The sequence below is a fragment of the Microtus oregoni genome, unplaced genomic scaffold, assembly GCF_018167655.1.
Source record: "Microtus oregoni isolate MIOR12 unplaced genomic scaffold, Mior012 000008F_ref0000371, whole genome shotgun sequence".
Classification (NCBI taxonomy): Eukaryota; Metazoa; Chordata; class Mammalia; order Rodentia; family Cricetidae; genus Microtus; species Microtus oregoni.
This window is the reverse complement of record NW_024543067.1, coordinates 14744206-14768866: the sequence shown is the minus strand read 5'-3', so window position 1 is coordinate 14768866 and position 24661 is coordinate 14744206. Positions and strand designations below refer to the sequence as shown.

Sequence of the window (24661 nt, the reverse complement as noted above, 5' to 3'; positions counted from 1 at the left end):
ACAGAAAAAGCAACATTATTTAAAAATATTTATTTATTCTTTGATAATTTCATACATGTAAACAATGTTTCATGATCATATGCACCCCCAATTCTCTTTCCCCGCTACCAAACACATCATCCCCATTTCAGATGCATGTCCTTTTTTTTAAAACTTCTGAGTTCAATTACTTTAGTGCTGCCTATTGGAATGCTGACTAGTCTTGTTTGCTTGAACTTATGTAGGTCACCACGGCTGCAGGGAGTTCAGGAGAGAAGCGACCATGTCATGTTCGTCTAGGAGATTACTGCCTCCTAGCAATCCTCTTCACCTTCCAATTCTAACATTCTTTTCTATCCCCTCTTTTATCTAAAGAGGGTGGGGACAGGGTGTGTGATACAGATGTAACATCGAGGGGTAAGTTCTGAGAGCCACTATTTTCTGGGCTTTGACTAGTCATGAGGCTCAGCATTAGCTGTCAAGGGCAACACTAATCTATCTGTATAACTATTTAGAAGACAGCTTGACACTATGTTCATCTAACAAGAGAACAGAAATATGCCCTAAGGGGTCTAGGGCTTCTGACCAAGTTTATAGTATCAGCTATGAATTCTCTCCTGTGGAGCAGGCCTCAAATCTAATCCCAAAGTATATAGTTATCACCAAAACCCCTGTGCCACTGCTGTACATATAGGCACATCTTCCTGGAGAAAGAACATTAGGAATGCAGGGTTTGCTGCTGGTTAATAGCACCGATAGCTTATCTCTTCCAGAGGCTTGCATAGCATCTTCCAGCTATGAAATTAACCAACAGGTAAGAAGCTCTCAAATCTGTTCCAATTTGATTTTTTTTAAATGTCCTGCAACAAAAGTGAGTTGTGTCTTTAGTAGCAGGGGTGGTCATACATTTGATAAGTATTTTAAAAATCCTTGGTAGTGGGTCCGTTCACCAATGCAATAAGTCAAATCCAGTTGAATTATAAACTCAGGTTTTATAAACAGAATAAAGTAAGACAGAGGGAAACAACTCCTGGTTAACTCTCAGGAAGGAAGGAGAGAAAGTGTAAGGCAGATCTAGTGACCAGGTCTTGAGTAGCTGGGAGGAGGGGGAGGACACACCCTTGGGAGAGGAGCAAGGTCTGGAATGGGGGGGACTGGGGGCTGGGATCCCAAGGAACGTCTGAGGGGAGGGGGGCTGGAATGTGGGAGAGTGAGGCTGGAGCAGAGCTTCCAATTAAACATTATTAAGTTTTGGTGGGCAACCAAGAACAACGGCAATACCTCTGGAGCCTCCTTGACCAACGCGTAACTCACAGGGAGGTATTCTATGCCTGATACTAAGATTTTCATTTAATCACCCAGAACTTCTAGAGAAGGCATCGTCTGCCCATGGAGGATACCAGTGCTTAAACTCCTTAAAGAGCAGACAAACAACAACAATAAAAACTTTACAAAGTAGTAGGTTTCTAAAAGAGTTTTTCATCCAACCTTAGTTTTGGCTGACCTCCTCTTGTTTGTTTGAGATAGGGCTTCCTGTTTTCTAGACTAGATCAAACTCACTACTAGATAAGGTTGGTTGGCTTTGACTCCTAGATCCTCCTGCATTTACTGTTAACAAAGCATGGATCAGTAAAGTAACAGAATCTATGACTTAAAGGACTGGGTGTGGTAGAACACAACTGTAACCCCAGAATTCAGGAGGTGAAGGCAGAAGGCAAATTCAAGGGCCACCTTGAACTACATCTTGAGATCTGTCTTAAACAATAACAAAACAAACCCAGCTCCCAAATAGAAATAAACAGTCAGTGACTGTTACTAAGCAAAAGAATTATGAGATTTCCAACTACTCCTTTGATATGCAGGATATTTGATATGCAACCCCTGTGAAAGGGTCCTTTGACCACCAAAGGGGTCAGAACCCATTGGTTGTGAACTGCTGCTCTAGATTATCTATCTATCTATCTATCTATCTATCTATCTATCTATCTATCTATCATTTTTTGTAAGAGACATCTTGCTACATAGCCCTGCCAGGCCTGGAACTCACTATGATGACCATGCTAGCTCTGAACTTGTGGTGAACCTCTTGCCTGTTTCTCAAGCACCGGATTTACAGGAGCAGGCCATCATGCCTGGCCATCAATATATTTTTTCAAACAAACTGTGACTCTCTAAAATTCTTAGTTTTTTTACTCATTTTAAATTTGCAGTTTTGCATACTGATAAAAAAGTAGTAGTAACACTATGCAAAATAACAATAATTAACACTGGATGTCTACTTGTTACTAGTACCTACCTCATTTACAACTCATACTCTGCTGACGGTCCTGGTTAATAATTACAGCAAGCATGCTGGATTTGCCACACTGCAGGGCACTGTTCCTATGCTTTACACTTACTGTTCATTTCCTGATCACAGTAACTTGGTGGAATTCTTAGTGTTACTCTCACTGTAGAGACAGCAAGGCTGAAAATACGGAGAGGTGAAGCAGTTTGCTCAGTTACTGATAGACTTGATTTAATTCCCAATGAGTTCCTACTATGGTGCAGTACTGTCTCTTAACAGTATGATTCATAATTAAATCTAATTAAAATCTTAAGTACTAATGTCTTTTGCATTTTAACCCTGTATGAAAAGTTAGTTAATATCTATTTTTACTATATGTATTCCTAAAATGTAACAGAGACTAAATTTTGTACAACAAATCTAGTTTCACTACTTTTATACAGTGGACCCACTAGCACACAGCACAAAAGCTATTGAAAACTGTAAATGTTTTATTCTTTTCTAAACTTACCAATTGTGAGGTCATGCACTGGCTGGAACCTCTTGTCTGTAAACTGTAGCAATAAGCACGATTTACCAACACCTAGAAATTAAAAAAATGAACAAATAATCAGAGGAAAATAAAACCCACAGAAATTAAGACTGACCTTACAAAAGCACAGAAAAGCGGCAACAAGGGTTTCTGCTGCTGACATTCAGTCAGCCACTATTTATAGTTCTCCAATTTTTAAAATAACCTTTTTGCCCTTCCTTATTCATTAGTTTTCCATGCAAAGGAGGCTGGCACATAAACTCCTAGAATAGCAACTAGGTCTTAGCAGTTCCCACCAAAGCACCACCCAGGAAGCTGGAGAAGACATGTGTCCTTTCTGTCATTTACAAAATGGGGATTAGGATGCATCCGTATCACAGGGCAGGGAGAATTAAATCAGCTAAATTATAAAGCACTCAGGACACAGAGTAACTTTAGAACTCATTTATTATTCTATTTAACTAAAAAGTCAAAATGCAACAGATTTTCACAACCCTTCACTTCTTCCCTCCAAGCCCCTCTTAGCTGTGCCACAGCCCTTTCAGCACTACAGCAGTGTCCTTCCTTTAAAGGCCGGGCTCAGCCTCTGCCGCAGGCCCTGAGAACTAGCCAGCTCATGTTTATGCTTCTCTGTGTATCAGATCCTCTTCTTCAGTGGGCAAATTTTCAAGAATCTCACATTCAAAACATACCAGTGCCTCTTAAAGAATTTAAAGACTAAGTTCTTCGTAAAAAACTTAGTCTGGTTCAGCAAACTCGGAGCTCCCACATGTAGCAGTAAGCTAATCCTCAACCTCCCTCAAGCTCAGCTTTGTCTGAGATGGCTTCAGAAAAAGAGAAAAGTCTAGAATAGCAGGACTTTGAGAGTGCAGAAAGAATGGGTGCGTTCAGAAGGAAAAGACACTGCTTTCCTTAGCAAACAAAACACTACTGCCCCCTCCCACCGCCCCCTGAGCTCTCTGGAGCCAATTGCCTCCATTCACAAAGGCCTTTCTTCCATTAGCTGGATGTGATCTGTACTGGACTTACTTTTATTTCTGGAAAGGCATTTATTACTAACGTTAATGTTACTTCGTTATTTAAATGTCTATTTTCATCATTTTATAAACAAAGTTCCTTGGGGACAAGATCTGAAATGTATTCATCTTTTCTTCCTCCAGAGCACCTGATGTGGTAAACACCACTGTGCTGTGTATGTGCACACATGTGAAATGTGCATCATGGCGTATGTGTGCTACAGCAGGGCAGCTTGCAGAAGTCACCTTTCTGCTCCCTCCCACCATGAGGGTCCGAGACAGCAAACTCAGGTTAGCAGGCTTGGTGGAAGCTATTTACCTGCTGAGTGTTAACTGGATAATCAATCCTACACCTTAAGGCCTTGAGTTAGGCATCACCTCCTCTCTCTATTTAACACAAATGATACATCTAGCAGTGCTGCTACCATCAAGACTGTTTCTTCTCTTTCCCTGCCCTGGCTTATGTAGCACAGGTTGGGCTTGAACTCAAAATAATCCTCCAACCTCAGCCTTTTACTTTTCTCTTTTTTAAACCCAGAATTCAAGTCTGTTCCCTCTGTAGGACATAGTACTGTGAGAACCAAGTACCTAAAGACTATGTCAGTAGCAAACACTTATCATCTAGGCATGCTAAAAATCAGAATCCTGAATCTCAACTGCAGAGAATCTGTAGGTTAACCTACTTAGTCCTCTAGAGATTTTTAGGAAAAAACCCTTTGCAAAGAACAGGGGAATAATTCCTAAGAACCCAATGAGTCATTTTAGGACTCTGGTAATCTCAAGATCCTTAAAAATTGGTGAGAATTCTATTTTTTGCAATTCAAACGATTTTTAAGAGGGGAAAAAAAAGTCAAGGGTATGGGAAGTACAGTGCCAACTGCTAACTAGGGAAGAGGTGCCAACAACTATGGTTTTACAGGAGAGAAGAAAATAACGAAAGAGTGGTGCATGGAGACACTCCTGTGAATGAGCAGTCTAGCCTGGGCTTAAGTTTGTTTGATTTTGGCCTCGAATTCACAGAGATCCATGTGCCTCTGACTCCCCAGTGCTGGGATTAAAGGCGTGTGCCACCACTACCTAGCTCAGACAAAACCTTTTTTAGAGACAATCTCACTCTATATAGCTTCGTTATATTAAATATTCATTATTCTTTCCTTTTAATTTAATTTTAATTAATTTTTTAAAGTTTTTAACTCATAATTCTTGAACAACAACAACAAAAAGGTGTAGAAATTGAGCTCAATTTTCTGTTTCTAAAATGAGAAAAGAACACTGCATCAGAGCTGTGATTTGGTGGCGCAGTGGTAAAGCACTGTCTAATATGCATTAAGCCCTGGATTTGCTCGCCAATAACATGAACATATACCTGCGTGCATGCACAGACAGAGAAGGAGAAAGAAATCTAAAAAGAGAAAACATTGCTCCCCTCAAAGGAGTACCACAAGGTCCAATAACAAAATGTAAGAGTATGCTGAAAATTTAACACATGCACTAAATTAAAAAATTCTTCAAGATAAAGATTGCTAGGACAAAAATTTCTTCCCAAATTTATCTGACGCAATCAAAGTTTAGGCTTATTTAAGAATTTCTTTTAAAAAGTCTTTTAAAAATTTATGTTGGCCGGGCGGTGGTGGCGCACGCCTTTAATCCCAGCACTCGGGAGGCAGAGGCAGGCGGATCTCTGTGAGTTCGAGACCAGCCTGGTCTACAAGAGCTAGTTCCAGGATAGGCTCCAAAACCACAGAGAAACCCTGTCTCGAAAAACAAAAAAACAAACAAAAAAAAAAAAAATTTATGTTGGTGTCCCTGAAAACTATTTTCTTATTTTATTTCTATTTTTCTTATTTTTAATAAAAATATTCTATTTCTATTTTTTATTTCTTTTTTCTTTTTTTTTTCTTTTTTGGTTTTTCAAGACAGGGTTTCACTGTTTAGCTCTGGCTCTCCTAGAACTCACTCTGTAGACCAGGCTGGTTTTAAACTCACAGAGATCTGCCTGCCTCTGCCTCCAGTAGTGCTGGGATGTGCCACCCCCACCCCTACTTGACTTTACTGCTCAAAGTTAAGATGAGTACTGCTTAAACATATTTCTGAGCCCTAGGTTAATATGTAAAATGTCCCTTATTTTGTGCCTTGTCTAAAGGACACCTTGGAAGAGCTGGCGAGATGGCTCAGTCAGTAAAATACTTGCAGTACAGACAGGAGAGCCTGAGTTCAATCTCTATCACACATGTAAAAAGGTCAAGTATGCTGGCATGTGCTTGTAAACCCAGCACTGGAGAGGCAGAGACAGGAAGAGCTCTGGAGCTGCCTCACTGGACTACCAGCCTTGTCTAATCAATTCCAGGCTAATAAGAGATCCTTTATCAAAAAACAAGGGTGGTTCCCATGGAATGACACCCAAAATTACCATCTGACCTACACACACACACACACCCCGACAGATGCTGTGCGGTGTTGAGATGGCAGCTTCCTGGTTCATGCTAGTTGCAGGAACAGCTCTGGCTCTTTCAGGGGATTGAGCATTTAAATGGGGTTTGTGAGTAAAGTGCTACAACTTGCTTAATGGCAACACAGACCTACTATGTGCCTAGAAATGGGGCTGTGAGCATGGCTTGCAGAGCTGGCATCAAATGAACCTCTGCCATGTTGGACTGGTCAGAGCCAAAAGGCAAAGCAGCCTTAGTCCTAGCCACACTGCTTAGTATTTTAAGAAGCGCTCTTGGACAGAAAAGGATTACATATACACAATAGGACAGATTCAGACATAAAAGACTTCTAAATGAGACACAAGAGTGTATGTAGGTTTGGGAAAGAAAAAAGGAGTATAGGGAGTTATTTTTAAAAAGTAAATCATTTTTTAAAAAGATAAAACAGTCTTTAAAGAGACAGAATATAGACAGTCATAAATTAAAGGAGTAAAAAAATAAGCCACATAAAAATGAAATATACATAGAGAGTCTAGATTATGTATATTATTGTGTTTTCTTTAAAGTTTTTGACTTTAAATGAGCTAAGTACAGAGAGACATTTCATTGTATGGGCTGCTAAGCTAAACCAACATATATATATTAAAGGTATCTTGACCTCAAGATTTGGGTCTAAGGACATGTTGCTTTGGAAAAGAGGTTCTGCTTTTGTTTCCACAGAGGATGAGAACCTGTGGATTCCTTCCAGGCTAAGGTGTTTTGATGTACTAAGACCCCCCAAAAGGTCTCCACAACCCCCAAATTATTCCACCCAACAAAAAGCAGAAAGCAGTTTGGATAAAACTATGCCCAAATTTCCAAATATTGTTTAAAAATTTTTGTTTACATTTAAAGGGGGATATGCTATAGAGATGAATACTTTGCATTGGTATGGATTTTGGTTTACTGATACAAATTTAATGTCAATTTTTTATATTTATAGCTCTGCTCTTGATTAAGGCATTGTATTTATCCAGCTCATTTAAAAATGTAATGTATAATTAACAAATACAGGTTAATAGGTAGTCATCTATAATAGTCAAGTTTATAGTCATGTTAGGTTTTCTAGATGTACAAAGATATATTTCAGATAGATAAGTAGTCTTTAAACCTTTCAAACACTAAGAGAATAAAGCATTTAAAATGTTTTAAGAACTTAGGACTTTTCATGACAATGAGACACATCTGCTCCTGGCAGCACCAATCTACTTCAAGAGGATGACGGGCATCAAAGAGGCTTCTTATGGAGTTTGCTAGCCATTTAGACAAGAAACTGTTCTTGCCTGACCTGCTTGACATTATGTTGTATGAACTGGACATGCAGGACTCACAGAAAACTGACTGCTGAACTTGCCTAAAGGTAAGACAGTCCTTCAGGATTCCTGCTTCATGAAAGAGTCTGCCAGACATTCTAGAGGACCCAGAAGAAATGACTGACAAACTGCCGATACAGGCAGAACTGTTTTTGAAATTTTTTGTCTCATGAAAAAGTCTGCCAAATGCTATGGGCCTGCTGTAGGCTGCAGATGGATGCCCCAATGTTTCAGAAGAATTTTGGGTGACTGTTGAGGCAGCAAGATGTCTCTGTCAATTCTAAAGTTTCAAAAGTTGCATACAATGCACTTCCTGTTAACTTAGGTAAAATTATATCCTTCTGGAGTCTTTGACGGAGTTGAAGTACTGGTAAACCATGACCCTTGTGATAATATATAAAATAATAGAAATGGGTTAATTTAAGATGTAAGTGTTAGCTAGAAATATGCTTAAGCTATTGGTCAAACAGTATTGAAATTAAAATAGTTTCTGTGTGATTATTTTGGGTCTGGATGGCCAGGAAACGAATGAACAGCCTCAGCCAAGAACTGACCACCCTGGAAATAAAAGAAATTCAACACATAGCTAATCAAAGATGTCATCCATACTATTTTTGCTATGATTCATGATAAAATAAATCGGTCATGAGGAATCTAGAACACTTCTCTTCTTCTTAATTGAAACATCAGTTGGGCAGCATAAGTGTCACATTCCTTTAAGCCCAATACCTGGGAGGCCAAGGCCAAGACAGCAAAACTGCAAGTTTGAAATCTGCCAGGCTACACAGTGAAATCATTATCTCAAAAATAATAGATCAGAAAAAAAAAAGTGTGTTCTACTATAGACCTCTTAAATAAAAACTAACAGAGTTAAGAAGTAAAGCAATGGAAACAACACAAAAGTGTGTTCAGCTGGAACCTCCCCTTGACCTCACTCCTCCCCTATTCCAAACCCCATCCTTCTCAGAAAGCCCTCCAAGCAGTGGTTCTTCTCCTGGAGTTTCTCGTGACCATGCCAATAGGGTATTTAAGCTCTAGTCCTTAGACCTGCTATGTGAATTCTCCTCCTCCTCCCTCCCATGCCTCAATTCTGAGGAGCCTGAGGGGCAGTTCTCACATTAAATCTGGTCTTTTTGATTTGGCTTGATCTGGCCTATTGCATCAGTGGAGAAACCCACTACCTGGGATCCAATAATACTTTCCACTACTGGGGATCCAAAAATACTTATCAAAGTGGATGTGAGGTTCCATTCCTGTAATCTCAGAACACAAGAGACAGGGTAGAAAGGATCAAGGTCTCAAGGTCAGCCTGGGCTACATAGAAAGACACTGTCTTAAAAGTAGTTTAAATAAAAAATTTTTCCATAATGCTATGGGAAAAAGGTAGATATATATGTGCAATATTATTATTATTAAATTATTGTTATTATTAACAAAATCTACTGCACATGACCTATAAAAATATGTTACATCATAAGTAGTTTGTCACAAAATTAAAAGCTATAAGCAAACTATTTCATGTAATTGACAGATCAGGCTAATAAAAAGCAAAAGAATAACAAAACCAAATTGCTGAATTAGGAAAATACAGACTAGGTAATTATTTTTTTTTTGTACCTGTCCTGGAACTAGCTCTTGTAGACCAGGCTGGCCTTGAACTCACAGAGATCCACCTGTCTCTGCCTCCCGAGTGCTGGAATTAAAGGCTGTGAAAAGGTTCAACCACTGCCAGGCTGAAAACCTTTTCAAGTTTACTGAGTACAAAAGATATCAAGACCAAAAAAACTACTATTTTGTGATTAACATGTGATCTTGTTTTCTTAAATTTAAGTGGTTTGAAATCAGCAAACTAAATAACCTTTTTGAATAGGACCCCCCCCCCAATTTAATTTTAGGAAGCTCAATGAAGGGGACAATTAGCTTTAAGTACCATTATTAGTAAACAACTTTGTCGTTTATAAGGCACCTGTACATAGTTTTACATTAAGCTCAAAAAACAAAACAAAACAAACCAGTAAATTCAGCTATGCCTGGCATTACAGGAGAAAACAGAAGATGAAGAGGTCATACAATGGAGACACCATACCAATCAAAATCTTCTAATTATAAATAGAGACTCTGGAAAATGTTCAAGAGTGAGGTCTAGGTCAAAATAATCAAAGATGGACTTGTGATACCATTTGACTTCTAGATGCATAGTAATTATTGCTAAAAATGAACTAATGCCAAAGTCAACTAACGCCAAAGTCTTCTACAAATTTTATTTAATTAATAGTAATTAATTCATTTTGAGATAAGGTCTTAATATATTCAGGCTTTCCTGGAACTTCCTATACACCCCAAGATGACTTCTAACTCATAATCTTCCTGTATCAGCTTCTTAGATGTTGAATTTACAGGCATATGTCAACATACCAAGCATGAACATACTACTTACACTAGCATACCAGCAGTAAATAAATAACACACTTAACTGCCACTTGAATTTCAAATACTACTGTGAAGGTAGAGAAGAAATGGGTGTTTGAACAAGCACTTGGCAGACAGTCTACCAACTTTAGAGAGAACTGAGAAATTTAATGATTTAATCCCACAAGCAGTAGCTGGATCAGTGTTCCGTAATGCACAGGTGACACACATCTTGGGAAATTCGGCATTCATATGTCTTCTTATGTGGGTGTGCCTCTATAAAGGCTCAAGATGGGCATGCAGGTTGGCATCTATGTCTTGATCCTTTCCTATCTGACTTAGCCACATGGAACCTAATGGCAGAAATAAATTCAAATTCTTCAATGATTGCAATATATATGAAAACACTAAAATTTTCAAATTATAAACTCAAAATGAATTTTAAAATATTTGCAATAGATTATATTAAAATTACATATAGAAATTCATAACTAGTCAAAATGTAAAGAACTGATCATGAAGTCAGTACCCAGCCCCAACTGATACATCTACAACATAATCCCTATTGCTAAGGCTCAGGGGTTATCACCAAAAAAGGGAGCAGAAAGACTGGTAAGAGCTAGAGACAAAAATGTCTGCTGGGAGACACTGTCTTCTATATACAACAGGAGCTAATCCATAAAATTTTAACAATTTGTTGACTAAACAAGATCCGAATAATACTGCCAGCTGAAATGCAAACGAAGATGAGAACATTCTTACAAGACTCATTTACCCTTACGATGAAGGAAACTAATGGTGAGAGAGAGAGAATAAGTCTTCTCCAAGGACAAGCCTAATTGGTTATCTAACACCAAGTGCTCAGCTCTAAATACATACATTGGAGCAAAACCAAATGGATCCAGCAGGTTGTACATATATTTATGTATGCATATAAAATGTAATGAAAGTAATTAAATATAAAGTCTGAATCTGAAAGGGAGTTGGGGGCACGGAAGGAATTAGGAGAGGATGGAAATGATATATATTAATACTGAACTCATATATTCATAAATTTTGCTTAAATCATATGTACACACATACACACACACTCATTCTATTTTTATTTATTTTTTAATATTTATTTATTTATTATGTATACAATATTCTGTCTGTGTGTATGTCTGCAGGCCATAAGAGGGCACCAGACCTCATTAGAGATGGCTGTGAGCCACCATGTGGTTGCTGGGAATTGAACTCAGGACCTTTGGAAGAGCAGGCAGTGCTCTTAACCACTGAGCCATCTCTCCAGCCCCGCACTCATTCTATTTTTAAAAAATATGCTTTGACATCACCACCCCTGACTTGAAGCTATACTACAGAGCTATAATACTAAAAAGAGCTTGGTATTGGCATAAAAACAGAAATGTGGATCAATGGAATCAAATCAAAGACCCTGACAATCCACACACCCATGAACACCTAATTTTTGACAAAGAAGCCAAAATTATACAACGGAAAAAAGAAAGTATCTTCAACAAATAGTGTTGGTATAACTGGATGTCAACATGCAGAAGAACACATAGATCCATATCTATTACCATGCAAAAAACTCCAGTCCAAGTGGATCAAACATAAATCCAGTTACACTGAACCTGACAGAAAAGTAAGTGGAAGTAGTCTTGAAAGCATTGACACAGGAAGCTACTTCCTAAATAAAACATCAGTAGCACAGACGCTGAGAGCAACAATTAATAAATGGAACCTCCTAAAACTGAGAAGCTTCTATAAAGCAAAAAACATGGTCAACAAGACAAAATGGCTGCCTACAGAATGGGAAAAGATCACCACTAACCACACATCTGACAGAGGGCTGATCTCCAAAATATATACAGAACTCAAGAAATTAGGAATCCAAAACCAAAGAATCCAATCAAAAAATGGGGTACAGATCTAAAGAGAGAATTCTCAGCAGAAGAAACTCAAATGGCCAAAAGACATTTGAGGAAATGTTCAACATCTTTAGTCATCAGAGAAATGCAAATCAAAACAACTCTGAGATACCTTCTTACAGCAGTCAGAATGGCTAAGATCAAAAACAGTGATGACTGATAGTTTATGCTGGAGAGGATGTGGAGTAAGGGAAGCACTCTTCCACTGTTGGTGGGAATGAAAACTTGTACAGCCACTTTGAAGATTAGTATGGCGGTTTCTCAGAAAATTGGGAATCAACCTACTGCAAGACCCAGAAATACCATTCTTAGGCACATACCTAAAGGAAGCACACTCATACCACAAAGACATTTGCCCAACTATGTTCATAGCAGCATTATTTGTAATAGCCAGAACTTGGATACAACCTAGATGCTCCTCACCTGAGGAATAGACAAAAAAATATGGTAACTTTACAATAGATCATTACTTAGCAATAAAAAACAATGGCATCCTGAATTTGCAGGCAAATGAATGGAAGGAACAAGAAAAAAGCTAGTAAAAAAAATGAGGTAACCCAGACCCATAAAGACAAACATGATGCATATTTACTCTTAAGTGGATATCAGACATAAAATAATGGATAACTAGCCTACAGTACACAACCCCAGAAAACTAAGAAACAAAGAGGCCCCTAAGACAGTTATGCATGGTTGTCCCTGGGAAGGACAATATTTTGTACAACAGCCATTGCAAATAATTCATAATCAGTTTCCTCAATCTGTAATTTACCATTATATAGCTGATATCTTACTAGCTGATTTAGAGGCAAATATCTTAGAAAAATGCTTGAAGAAGCAAAAAAAATTTTTTTTGCATTGTTGGGGATTACAAATTGCTCCTGAAAAAAATCCAAAGAGGAGACTCTATTAATTATTTAGGATATAAAATAGGTTTACAAAATACTCAACCCAGAATGTACAAATCAGGAGAGACTGAGAACACAATGATTTTCAAAAAGTTCCAAGACGGGATTAAAAACTTGAGAGCTAAGTAATTTTTTTCAAATCTTACAGGTTATAAGGATTTAAATAGTTCAATAAAATTATCAACTTAGACTGAGAGACAGTTGGCTTAGGTAGAAAAGAAACTATAAGATGCATATGTTGACCACTTGAATCCATAGCTTGATTGTATCTGGGTCAAACTACCTTCTATGCATTTTGCTACAGGAATTTTTATGCAGAGAGAAGATAATATTTTAGAATGGATATTTTTGCCACACAGAGTAAAAAATTAAAGAACTATGGCAAAAAGGTTTCTGAATAGAATCTGAAAAAAATTGAGACTTCATCAATTAACAGAAATAGACCCAAGCAAAAATTGTAGTTAAGTTTTTACTACTGCTGAAATTGCCTCATTATGAACAAAAAAAATGAACACTGGCAAAGAGCTTGTAGTAATTTCTTCAAAGATTAGAACAAATATCCCAAAAGCAAGAGACTTCAGTTTATAAAAAGAACTAATTGAATTCTTCCTCACAGAGTGTGAGCAAGAATTTCTGGAGCCCCTATATTCTACAATGATGCAAATAAATCAGTAAAGGATATAAGTCAGAAAAATTAAGTGGCTCAAAGTTCCTATGAGTCTTTTCAAAAGTCAGAATTATATGCTATTCCTATGGTATTATTAGATTTTCCAGAACCTCTTAATATAGTTACTGATTCTCAATATGCAAAAAGAATTTTTTTACATATAGAAGCCACTGAACTTAGATAATTAGGATTAACTCTGTCATTTATTCAATTACAAGAAATAACCAGAAATAGAAACTATTCCTTGCATATAACATGTATCAGATCCCATTTGGGTCTACCCTCTACCACAAGGTAATGGTGAAATTGTTCAGCTACTGATAGAAAATGTGCTGGAAGACTCAGAATTTCAAAAGAAACACCATGTAGCAAGGGTTTGAAGAAAGAGTTTTCTATCACTTGACAACAAGGGAAATTAGGAAATGTCCTGCTTGTTCTTTGTATCACCAAACTCCACTATCTGCAAGAAGTATTCCACAGGGTATTCAAGGAAATGAAATTTGGCAAATAAATATGTTTTATTTTGTTGAGTTAGGAAAATTAAAGTATGTGCACCATATCACATACACATATCAGGATTCCAAAAGGCAAAGCTTTGAGCTCTGAGAAGGCTGATTCTATAACCACAGACTTGTGAGTTATGACCATTAACGGAATATCTGTACAAATTAAAACTGACAATGCTACAGCACGTGTCTCTAGTAAAATGAAACAGTTTTTTGCATATTATAACATTAAGCATATTATAGGTATACCACACAGTCCTACAGGGCAGTTACAGAAAGATCTAATCACACTCTAAAAGATATTTTAATTTAAAAGGGGGGGAGGATAATAAAGACCCCCAGGGATAGAATGCACAATGCTTTATTAACTTTAAATTTGTTTTGTTTTGGTCTGGCTTTTTGAGACAGGGTTTCTGTGTAAGAGCCCTAGCTGTCCTGGAACTAGCTCTTATAGAACAGGCTGGCTTTGAACTCACAGAGTTCTGCCTGCCTCTGCCTCCCGAGTGCTGGGATTAAAGGCAGACACCACCACTGCCTAGCTTAATTTTAAACTTTTTAAATACTAATGAGTAAGGAGAGACATTGGCTAGTAGAAAAAAACGGCCAAATTAAATCAGCCTGTATACTTTAAGGATGTGTTGACCTCAGAATGGAAACCAGGGTAAGTGCTACATTGGGGAAGAAGTTTTGCTTTTGTTTCCACAGGAGAAGAAAGGCTATGGATACCAAGATAAGTTAAGATTAGATTTGAACAAGAGAGACCTCTTGATGAGAAGTGGTAATAATTCATCAAACAGTGTGGCTATTCAACCTGCCAAGAAGGGAAACTCCTCAGAGTTAAGGTTGGGGCATGGTTTTGTTTTTGTCTTTCCATGAGAATAAAATCATGGAACTAAGGAATCTAAAGACTACTGGACAAATAAAGACATCTGAAGAAGGACAAATCATCCAGAAAAAAATGCCCCCCCCCACCCCAAGGAGTAAAATGGCCTAATGGCATGGCACTATTCTCTTGCCACTAATCTCTTTAAAACTCTTCTTAAGGTATAAATATTATCTCTAAATTTTTAAGATTATATATACTTAAACCTTCTGCTGTGATATTAATGGTCATATAGAGTACTAACTAATTCTAGAAATAAGCTTTATCTAGCTTCCTGTAAGTGGTTTTAGGCTTGAGTCTGAAGGAGGCAACTAAGAATACAGTGGTCCATTAAGCTCTCTGCTATCGGATGCATATGACATTTAAAGTGTTTAACTTTTCGGCAGTGAACTATAACCATTCCTAACAGAAACTTTTGAAGTCTCCAAAAGGATATTGGGGCTCAACAATGATGAATCCACCTGGATTGTGCCAACTCCAGTGAGCTGAAAAACACCACCCAAAAATCATCTTTGGACTACAAACTGCTCAGGACAACTTCAAAGTGGTTAGCTAAGATGGCCCAGTCTCATAAACTACTCCAGTCAGGACTTCAGATAAGCTCTGCACTTTCCCATCACACAGAGACTGGACAACAGGTAGCTCTCCCAGAACTTGAAGATTATATCCCAATTTTCTCAGGGTCCCCTAAAGATGCCATTGTCCACAGACAGCAGGAAGTTAATTTTAACAAAATAATGACCACATTCCTAAAAGGTGGGTTGTGTGGTTTTTGATCTTTGGTGATTTTATAGATGTTTGACATTGTTTGGTGGGTTAGTTGCAAGTTGTTTTTGGTCATGGTCAGGGAGAAAACTAAGCAAGGGAGGTTTAGATTCTGGGATCCCTTTCTGAACAGAAAAAAAAGGGAGATACAGAAATGACTGAATAAAAGGGTAGGTTATGGGATCTACTTTTAAGCTAAAGAGCAATTACTAGTCTCAAACATTTTACATTGGTATGGAATTCTATATATTAATACAAACAAGGTTATTTTGTTGTACTGTATATGTTTCTACTCAAGATAATTTTGTATACTGATAAAAATTTGAGCTTACTTTTGTTCTTTGTCTTACATGTTTTTATGTCTTGTTTAAAGTATTGTACTTATGTAGCTCATTGAAAAATGTAAAGTTCTAGTCCTTGAAAGCTATTTAGGATAATAAAGAAATACAGGTTAGTAGTTAGTAATCTATAACAATCAAATTTATAGTCATGTTAGGTATGTTTTCAAGGTCAATCAGAGATATATTTTAAATAGACAGTCTTCAAACACTTCAGAGGTCTACGGAATATGGCATTTTAATGTTTTAATAACATAAGGCTTTTCATGACAGTGAGACTCGTTTGTTCCTGGCAGCACCAATTTACTTCAAAAGAGGATGATGGGCATTGAGGAACCTCCATATGAGGCAAAGTTAGCTACTGGGCAAAGAAACTGCCCCTTCCTTGACTGCAGACAGTATGCTGTCCAAATTGGACAAGCAGGACACAAAAGAAGGCAACTGCTGAATTTTGCCAAGACAAGTCCTTCAAACTTCATGATCACAGAGTAGTCTGTCAGATACTTTAGTCCCATAGGCTGAAGAAAGACGCCCTAACGTTAGAGAGGAACCTGGGGTGACTGTCCAGACAGGTAGATGTCTCTGTTATTTCTTAGTTTCAGAAGTCACTTGTTCTGCACTTTCTGTTTATTCAGTTAATAGTATGTCCTTCTCAGGTATCTGAAGGGGTTGAAGATTGATAGTTATAGTTACAGTTTTCCTTAGTTGTGATAGAAAAAAATTAGGTACAAAACTTTGTACTCATCAAGATAGGATAGATAATAGAACATTTTCTCTGAATTTGCCAAATACTAATGAACTGGACATTGTGTATGTATATATATTTTTTTCTTCTTCTTTTTTTTTGAGACAGTGTTTCTCTATGTAACATTGGTGTCTGTCCTGGAACTTGCTCTGCAGATTAGGCTGGTCTCAAACTCACAGAGAACCATCTGCTTCTGCCTCCCAAGTGCTGGAATTAAAGGTGTGCGCCACTACTGCCCAGCATGAATGTATTTGATAATTGTTCTTATTATATATAGTTTTACTATGTTAGAACTAAAATATTTCCTTTTTATTTAGACAAAAGGGGGAGATGCCACAGGACAATTGTTCTTACAACCATTCAACTGTGCTGATAAAGCCATCTCGAGTCAAAGGAAGGAGTCAGTTGGACTGGGATTAGTCGTAGAGTTGTTGGGAGAGTTGAGGAAGTTTGCTAGAGAGGGATGGGAAGAGAGAAGAGGAATTTCCAGGTTTGGTAGATAGGGGAAATATAGAGAGAGGGTCAGCCGTTCGACTCTCTGCTGGTCCTAAAATTTATCAGGTCTTTATCTCAATTTCTGACTAATGAGTTTTTATTATATTCAAACAATTTAGGTATCATTTCACACAAATACCTCAAGGATCAAGAAAAAAATACTTTCTCAGTAAACAAACACCCACTTACAGTTTTTCTTGGGTTCTATAAGCCTATTTTTGGTAGTATTAGTTTTAGTGTTAGTATTATTTTGAAAAAGTGTTTCACTATATAGCCCCAGATGGCTTCAAACTCACAATAAACTCAGAATGTCCTGGAACTCCTGATCCTGCCTCGATGTCTAACCTTCTGGTATTATGGGCATATTGCACCCTGTGCTGTGCTACCACCTTTACAATTTAGTTCCTTTACTCAGCTAGTTGAAAAGGGTTTCTATTTCTTGTAACCATTTAGGTCTGTCCTAAAATAAAATCCTGAGTCTTTAGAGAAAAAAAAAATCACTAGCGGAAGCTAGGAAGACAGTTCAGCCAGTAAAGTTCTTGCCAAACAAGTATGAGCCCTCGTATGGTGCCAAGTGTCTGTAATATAATGCTGAGGCAAGGGCAGGGAGAAGTAGACAGCAGAGATGGAGGATCCCTGGAATTTGCTGGCCAACCAGCCTAGTCAATAAACAAAAACACACTCTCCCAAGAAAATCTTAGGTGAAGAGAGATGAAGACATCCAGCACTAACTTCAGACTTCAACATGCATGTGCACATGTACCTACACAGGAATAAATGCACACATCCAGGAAAAGAAGCCACTAGTAGAGCTGGAGATGGGTAGATGGATGGACGAATGAACCAAGATGAACAGATACAAAGGATAAAATGATGGTTAACAAACCACCTTAATATAAGGAAGCTTATACAAACCATCTAGATACAAAAAAAAAAAAACCAAACCAAAACAAAACATGGAAGCAAAAGAAAACACAACACAGGCTAGGAATGCTAAAGACAAGCCATAGCAGATTATTAAAAAGTACCATTTGGTCATAAATAAGCAAGGTAAGCAGAAATGTCCTGGGGCAGGGGAGCTGGTGAAAGAAATTCACGTATTAAGACACATAGAGGGCAAAATAACTTGTTTTTAAATCTGTATTATTTGGATACTAGGCAGCAGGGTCAAATCGGGACTGGTTTTTAAAACAAATATGAGGTAATTACAGAAACATTCAAGGAAACAAAACAAAGTGATGATGGGCTATTACTATTTCTTATGCAATTCACAGCCACATATTTTGAATGAGAAAGGCACCCACTGATGTCTACTTTGAATACTTGGCACTCAGTTGGTGGAATTCTTTGAGAAGGATTAGGATTAGAAGGATTGTTTGAAGAGGTGTTTGAAGGGGCAGTGCTCACGAGCTCTCTGTAAGGTCTCAGCTGTTTTTGCGACCATGCCTTTTCTCTGTCATCATGAACTTTAACACTGAGATAGTAAGCCCAATTAAACACTTTCTTTTATAAGTTGCCTTGGTCATGGTGTTTTGTAACAGTAATAGAAAAATATCTAATCTAATGTCTTCATTCCCATGTTATAAAGGCACTAAGACTCAGAAAATTTGCACAGTAATAGATGCAGGCGTCGAAAATCCTTGACCCTAGCTTAGGACAGACCTACTCTGCCCTGACTGTACACTGTACTTTCTTTTTAAATAAAGGACTATGCAGCACTCAGCAGCAACTCTACAAACCAAGAGATTAGCAGACCCACAGCCGACAATTTGATAAGGAGCTTAGAAGAACCAAAAGAATCTGCACAACACAGGGGAGAGGGCAGACGCTGGAGTTAGAAAAACCCAGGTTTAAAATCCAGCTTAGTCAGCTATTAGCAGTGTTGTGCTATGGCAGCTTCACATTCTCCAACTAAAAAAGAGTCTCTCTATGGATGTTATTGCTCAGACACATGAGTTACCACACAGAGATACTGCCTTAGACAACAGTTACAGCAGCTGGACACGGTGTTAAATGCTTCTAAATCCAGCGGTTGGGAGGCTGAAGAAGGGGGACTGCTGCAAGCGCAAGACCAGCCTTGACTACATAGTGAGACCTAGAAAGAACCAATCAACCAAGAAAAACAAAACAAAAGTCAAGACCTAGGGAAGAAAAGGTTATTTTTGTTATCCAGTTGAGCCCAACCTAATTACATGCATCTTTAACAGTGGGGACTCCTAGATTAACCTGAGATGAGAAGACACAAGAAGATTTAGAAAGATAGGACACAGCCCAGGCATGGAGGCACACACCTTCAATTCCAGCACTGGGGAGGCTGAGGCAGGTGAATCTCTGTGAGTTTTAGGCCACCCTAGTCTACAAGATGAGTTCCAGAACAGTCAGGTTTGTTACACAGAGAAACCTTGTCTTGGAAAAACAAAACAAAAGACAGGACACAAGAAAAATGTGCACAACTGTCTGTTACTATCTTTTAAGAGAAAGAAGAATCAGTACCCCCCCCCCGGTGTTTGTGTGTGTGTGGTTGTTATGCATATATGGATATGTAAAGTTGGGAAAAGCCCTCAGATGACATCTCACAAAGAGCAGGAATAGGAGCCCCATAGCTACAGCTATTGGAACTAAGACAACAACCTGAATGAGCAAGGACTCTACAGAACAGAACCCAGCCTTGCCAAAGGTTTGACTTTTGCCAACACTGTCACGTCATACATCTGAACTGTAGAATGCTAAGATAAATTTGTCTTCTTTGAGCTGCTAATTTCTTATAGCTTATTACAGTAACAACAGAAAATTAATATATCCTATATCCTTCATTTATATAAAACTCAATTTCTGTGCCCTTTACTATTTAGGCAAATGAAAAATAATTTGGTATATGCCATGCTGCCTTCCCAGAAAAACCTACACATCACATTTATCATTCACGACAGTACTGACTGTGCCAGGCACCATCCTGCTCCTGCCTTCAAGAAGTTGGCTGCAATAAGACAGCCATCAATATTCACTTTCTCTCTCTCTTCCAACTTGGTCCAGACAGTCACCATCAGCTATACCTGAAGATGAGAATATTTAAGATAACTGGGAGAAACCTAAGTTTTTTGTTTTGTTTTTCAAGACAGGGTTTCTCTGTAGCTTCGGAGCCTGTCCTGGAACTCTCTCTGTAGACCAGGGCTGGCATCAAATTCATAGAGATTCACCTGCCTCTGCCTCCTGAGTGCTGGGTTTAAAGGTGTGCGCTACCACCGGCGAAACCTAAGCTTTATCAAAGCTATAAAAAGCAAAGCTGAGGAATCTTGCATGGTGGTACACCCCTTTAATCCTAGCACCTGGGAAGCAGATGCAGGCGATCTCTGTGAATTTGAGGTTAGCCTGGTTATAGACCAAGTCCCAAGTCAGACAGACCATATAGTTATCTTTCATTTCTCAAAGAACAACCAAAGGGAAAACTGAGGTAGAAGAGGGATGCCAAATGAAACAAAGCCAGGTCACTAGATATCACAATATAATAGACAGTCAGAGTTCTTTGTTCTACCATGTACTAAACATAATTCCTTCTAAACAACATAGCTTGCTTTTCTTTATATGTAAAACAGAAACCTAGCAAATTTGTTGAAGGATTAAAAGATAACAGACTCAATGGAACAAACCAGCATTCAGAAACAAGAGGATCTGAAGTTAAGGCCAATTTATGAAACAAAATGGAGACCATAACTATAAACAAAACCTCCAGGTGGTGCCAAGTGGTTCACGAGGATCATTTCAACATCATCCTTCCCCACACCAAGAAACAGAGACCTGCCTGGGCTATGTGAAATCTGTCTATAAAACAAACAACAACAAACCCAAAACAAATCCCCACCCAAGAAAAATTCAAAACAAGGACTAAGGACTAGATGAGCCTGTAATCCCAGCACTGAGTAGAAGAATTATTTGAGGCCAGTTTGGGCTATGTAGTGAGATCCTACCTCAATAAATAAATAAATAAGCAATAAAATAAAATAAAAATTTTTCCAAACCAAGGGCTAAGGGTAAACCACACGACACTGATATTACATAGAAACTATAAATAGCGTGAAGAATTTTTTATGGCATCACCAACTAGAAAGTGCTAGAAAACGAATGTGATAGATTAGTCCACATAAACCTAGTCTTGGTATTCCTTAAGGAACACTCAAAAAACAAAACAAAACAAAAAACCCAAAACAGAAAGTCTATCAGCAAGAAAAGAAAAACCAATTCAGAAAATCTATTACAAAGGACCACTGCTGACCAGGATCAGTATATTATAGTACTACTGCTGCTAACAAAAACTTTTAAGAATAAAAAGCCATTATGGAAACAGCAAAACATCCTCAGAAGAGAAGACCCAAGTAAGGGGTCTGAGTAAAGAACGGGTGCAGGAACTAACAGGGAGTGACTATCTGGCTGTGGCAACACAAGGAAACCAACATCTTTTTGGCAAACATCTTTTACTTACAAACAAAGACCAACAGCTAAAATGTAGTCTATTTTAAAGCTTGTAAATAAGCAAAGTGATAAAATCAAACGGGAAGGTTTAATAGAAAATTAGAAGTCAGTGATGAAATGAGGAGGCTCCATGTCTTCTGCAGTAAAGAACAGGGCCTCCAAGACTGAGGATGAGCAGAGACACAAGACGGCAGACGGCACAAGCTTTGTGCATGGCAGTTTAGTAGCAACCCATGAGGTTTGTTCAAGGACTGACTATTGCTAACTGAAAACTTTCCCCAAACACTCAGTGTCATGAAATCACCAACTACAACAAAACTGATAGGCATCTGGAAATTTGGTGGGAGCACACACACAGGGCGGAGAACACCTGGACCCTAATAATACAATGTTAAAACTTATAGTATAAACAAATAAAACATTACAATACCGAAATTTAGAGGATAGCTGGACATGGTGATACATGCCTATAATTCCAGCACTCAAGAGACTGAAGCAGGGAGACTCCCCACAAGCTTGAGGCCAAAACAGGCCACACAGTACCAGGCCAGCCAAGATCCTGTCTCAAAAACAGCAACAAAACCAGAAAGTGCAGAAAACCTCATTTCACCAATACCAACTTTCCTAATACAAGCTGAATTCCCTCCTCTCTAGAAATAACTGTTAACCACAGGGTTTAGGATTTTCTGCATATATGCACATACACGGTCCATTCTAAAGTACAGAGCCACAGAGAACACCTTTTCTACCCTCAAGAAGTACATAAGCAAACGCAGATGCCTATACAAATACCTATAAAAATCAGTCCGGAGTTAACATCGGAAAAAAAATGATACAAATTGAGAAATATAATCCAGAAAATAAGTAGTCAGTACTAACTGGAGAACACTGGCATATATGAGGTCAAGATATGCTGACTCTGCAAGCACTTGCAAGACCTGGGCAAAGCTTTTATTAAAAGACTAATAAAATTTCATAGGGAAAGACTGTGGCAGAAGACAGGCCAAGCCAGAGGGAGGAGGAGGGACCAAGGCAATCTTCAAAAACTAGCCTTTGGGCATCACAGGCAAGAGAAGGAGATGCAGTAGCAAAGAATGCCAGAAGAGCAGGCAGGTACTTTAGAGTTCACTGAGGGTCAAGGTAAAAAGGCAAAGAAATGAATGAGCAGGGGTTTGCCTCCTGACACAGGTATTTCAGGAAATTAAGCTCATGCTAAACTGTCCTAGGTGAAGTGGAGTGTGGGCAAAGTGCAGCTCTACATGTCAAGCATCAAGTGCCTGAGCTAGGTCAGAACAGAATGCATAGAGAAGAGCGCCTTCCCTTAAAGCACAGAACTGTTGTGGCATGGGGACAAACGTCACGAGAACAGTGCACCAGCTTGCTCACTTCTGTAGCCCCATTATTTCCTGCATATTGCTTTATTAATCCACAGGAGATCCGTAGTAAAAAACAAAAACAAAACAAAACAAAAAACAAGATACCGTGCAAATTCGAAACCTAATTTTCGCTACTGCTGAGACAACCAAGTAATCAGTCATTTCTATTCCTGGCTACGATATCTCCAATTTTATTTTTTTATATCTCAGTGGTCTTAGATTCCTCCCTTTCCAAACAGTTTACAAAATATGGCTTTACCCAGTACCTTGCATAGAAAACGATCAGGTTTCTGTACACACACACACACACACACACACACACACAAGAACCTTGCTGGAAAACTGTATTCACAGCAGGAAGATTTTATTTTAGGCAGCAATCAACATACTTCCAGTTACTTATAGAACCTACTGCATTACAGGGCCACCTCAAGTTGCTTCTACATCGCCCAAGTTGTGCAAAGGGTCCAGGGTTGTGCAACAGTCACCACTGAAATCACACTCCGGTGTATTAATAGTTTTAATACCTGAACAAGCTTTAGGCTTATTATTAGATGCGAAGTATGGCCCAAATCGCAGGTATTCGAAGTATTTCATAAAGGCTTGTTAATTTGTTTGAGAAATGTATTAGGATGATATTTTTAACTGAAAATTGATTTTTTTTTTTGCTTCAAATGCACACGAGGTCACCTGAAAAATCAGCAACTGTGACTTGACACAACTGGAAAAAAAAAAAACGTCCTCAATCAGCACTTCACGGTATGCTCACGCCCGGAGCACTGACACGCCTTGCATTACTATCAAATCCAATAACCCCAGCTTACACGTGGCAAAAGTCGCCAGGGTTCTACAATGCTTTAATGACCCCGAAAGGAACAGCCCTGCCATCAAGTCATGTGATCTGACTTATTCGGACTTGAAAGTTGAGAACGTTTTAAAAAAAAAAAATTCTTTTTAAAAATAATCTCTCCGTAACAGGCTGTCCCACTTCAGGGTGCGCCTTGCGCAGGCCTAGGAGGAAGCGTGCAGGTCGGGGAGGTGGGACCGGGGACAAAAATTCGGACCGGGGCCCATCACGATCTGATTCGCTCAGCTTCCCTCTCCCTCCTCGGGCTGTGGAGACAGTCCAGGCCCGGGTCTCGAACAGGACCGCCCTGCTGTCACCCTCGCCGGGAGCAGCAAACGGCTGTCCTGGGCCCGGCTGCAGCGGGCCCGGGCCGAGCTGGGAAGGCCCCGGCCAGGCCGCGGCCGATCGCAGCGCCCACGTCATCAGCGCCAGCACTGCGGAAATGGAGCGGCGGCCAGAGGACTGAGGGAGGATGGGAGGAAGGGAGGCGCCGCGCCGTGCCGCTCCGCGCCGCCCGACCCGCGCCCGCCGCGCCACCGCCGCCGTTTGCCCCGCCTGCCCGCCCCGGCCCGCCACAGCCCGCCGGCGGCCTCACCTGTGTCGCCGATGATGATGTACTTGAAGAGATAGGCGTACGCCATGGCCGCGGCCGCTCCGTGCCAGGCTCACGGCTCCTCCTCCCGCTGTGCGCCTCCTCCGCGCCCTCACCGGCGCCGCTCGGCCGCGAAC

At 39.2% G+C, this 24661-nt stretch overlaps 1 protein-coding gene across 1 annotated transcript in view; it reads right to left on the bottom strand.

Moving 5' to 3' along the window:
- The window catches only part of Rab2a (RAB2A, member RAS oncogene family), a 70135-nt gene extending 45474 nt beyond the window's left edge, over positions 1-24661 (bottom strand). The window contains exons 1-2 of the mRNA XM_041657501.1: positions 24528-24661; positions 2778-2849 (exon numbers count right to left, since the gene is read on the bottom strand). Coding sequence (XP_041513435.1) covers positions 2778-2849; positions 24528-24573 — 118 coding nt within the window. The 5' untranslated portion in view covers positions 24574-24661. The remainder of the gene's footprint in view (positions 1-2777; positions 2850-24527) is intronic.